Source organism: Mandrillus leucophaeus, unplaced genomic scaffold, assembly GCF_000951045.1.
Source record: "Mandrillus leucophaeus isolate KB7577 unplaced genomic scaffold, Mleu.le_1.0 Scaffold22, whole genome shotgun sequence".
Taxonomy (NCBI): domain Eukaryota; kingdom Metazoa; phylum Chordata; class Mammalia; order Primates; family Cercopithecidae; genus Mandrillus; species Mandrillus leucophaeus.
The window spans coordinates 4147592-4149538 of NW_012102254.1; the positions used below are offsets into that span (position 1 = coordinate 4147592).

Genomic DNA, 1947 nt, shown 5'->3' on the forward strand with positions numbered 1-1947 from the left:
TATCTTTGATTCTAAGTTGTGTTTCCTATAGCCAGCATATAGTTGGATTTTTTGGTAAAACCCGACTAACAATCTGTGTCTTTTGACTCATTAGTATACCATTTTTTTTCTTCTGTTGATTTTTAAAAACTATTTTTTTGTTTTTATTTTTGTGTGTGCTTATTCTAGAGATTACAATATTCTTCTTAATTTAACACAATCTACTTCAGCTTAGTAATAACTTAATTCTGGTAAAATATAAAAACTTTTGCCCCAATATAGCTCCATTACATTCATCCTTTGTATTTTTATTATCACATATTTACATCTATATATCAAAAATAAAAAAATACAGTGTTGTAACTATTGCTTAATATTTTATATATATATATATTTTTCTTTCCTTTTTCCTTTTTTTGTGTGCAGTGGCATAATCTCAGCTCACTGGAACCTCCACTATCCGGGTTCAAGTGATTCTCCTGATTCAGCCTCCCAAGTAGTTGGGATTACAGGTTGCACCACCACATCTGGCTAATTTTTGTATTTTCAGTAGAGATGGGGTTTTGCCATCGTGTCCAGGCTGGTCTTGAACTTCTGGGCTCAAGCAATCTGTCCACCTCAGCCTCCCAAAGTGCTAGAACTACAGGCATGAGCAACCAAGCCCAGCTTGCACTGATAATTTTTAGCAATATAAAATCCTGGAAGGCAGCTGCAGTGTATTATTTATCTTAACTTCCCTACCCATACACAGTGAATGACACATCCGAGGTGCTCCAAAATACATCCTGTATTGATCTGCTTTGCATATATTCATAGAAATGCCTTTGGGAAAGAAATATCAATCTTAAAATTATTGGTTGAACTTTGTTCCCACTCTTATAAAAGTAATTAGAACATTTTGTTATTCATTTCTAGTTAAGTAATTTGAAGCAAGTTACATTTGTAGATATCTCAGCAAACAAGTTTTCCAGTGTCCCGATCTGTGTCCTGCGGATGTCGAATTTGCAGTGGTTGGATATCAGCAACAATAACCTGATCGACCTGCCTCAAGATATAGACAGGTAGCTACTTGCATTCTAAGGTGAGGTGTATGTATTAGTTACTAACGCTTCAAACACTGTTAACATTTAAAACATGTATAGTACATGAATGTTCTTTGGAATCAACTAATTTTCCAGAGTTTATTGTTTCCAGGAAATCAGTTTCCAAGGAAATTATAGAATCAGACAATTTCCAGTCTGCATCATACATGTATGTGTTTACGTGCATTTGAACACCTCTTCATTGTCTTGATGAACTTTAATTTGCTTTAGTCTTCCATAGAATGGCACCATTAACTTTCCTTCACTCTACAGAAGTGGAGAAGTTAATTTATTAATTACAGAATGGAAACATATCACTCTATGTTTAGAATATCAATGAGGACAAATTTTATTAGTTTCATTTGTTGATTCATTATACATAAACTTTCAAACAAAATTGATATGCTTAGCCAGGTTTTCAAATTATATTCTTTCAAATTAAAAATATACATATTTAAAAATTTTTATTTTTTGTTGAGACAGGGTCTTGCTTTGTTTCTCAGGCTGGTCTCAAACTCCTGGGTGCAAGCAATCCTTCTGCCTTGGCCTCTCAAAGTTCTGGGACTGCAGGCATGAGCCACCGTGCCTGGCCCAAATTAGATTCTTGCAGCTATTTCATGTTTTTAAAAATAAGAGTTATCATGTAAGATTCAGTCATTCACTTATAATATTATCAGACTCCTGTATGGCAAGCCTAGAGAATGGGATGAGTTTAAAGTGGTAAATGAAACACAATCTCTGGCATCCTGGAATCTACAATTTTTTTTTTGTTTTTTGAGACAGAGTCCTGCTAGTTGCCCAGGCGGGAGTGCAGTCATGGCTCACTGCAGCCTCGACTGCTTGGGCTCATGCAATTCCCTCACCTCAGCCTCCCAAGTAGCTGGAG

General features: G+C 35.5%; 1 protein-coding gene across 1 annotated transcript in view; it reads left to right on the forward strand.

Annotated features, from left to right (window-relative positions):
- Positions 1-1947, forward strand: part of LRRC2 (leucine rich repeat containing 2) — a 59408-nt gene that overhangs the window by 44820 nt on the left and 12641 nt on the right. Inside the window, exon 6 of the mRNA XM_011981149.1 lies at positions 895-1040. Coding sequence (XP_011836539.1) covers positions 895-1040 — 146 coding nt within the window. The remainder of the gene's footprint in view (positions 1-894; positions 1041-1947) is intronic.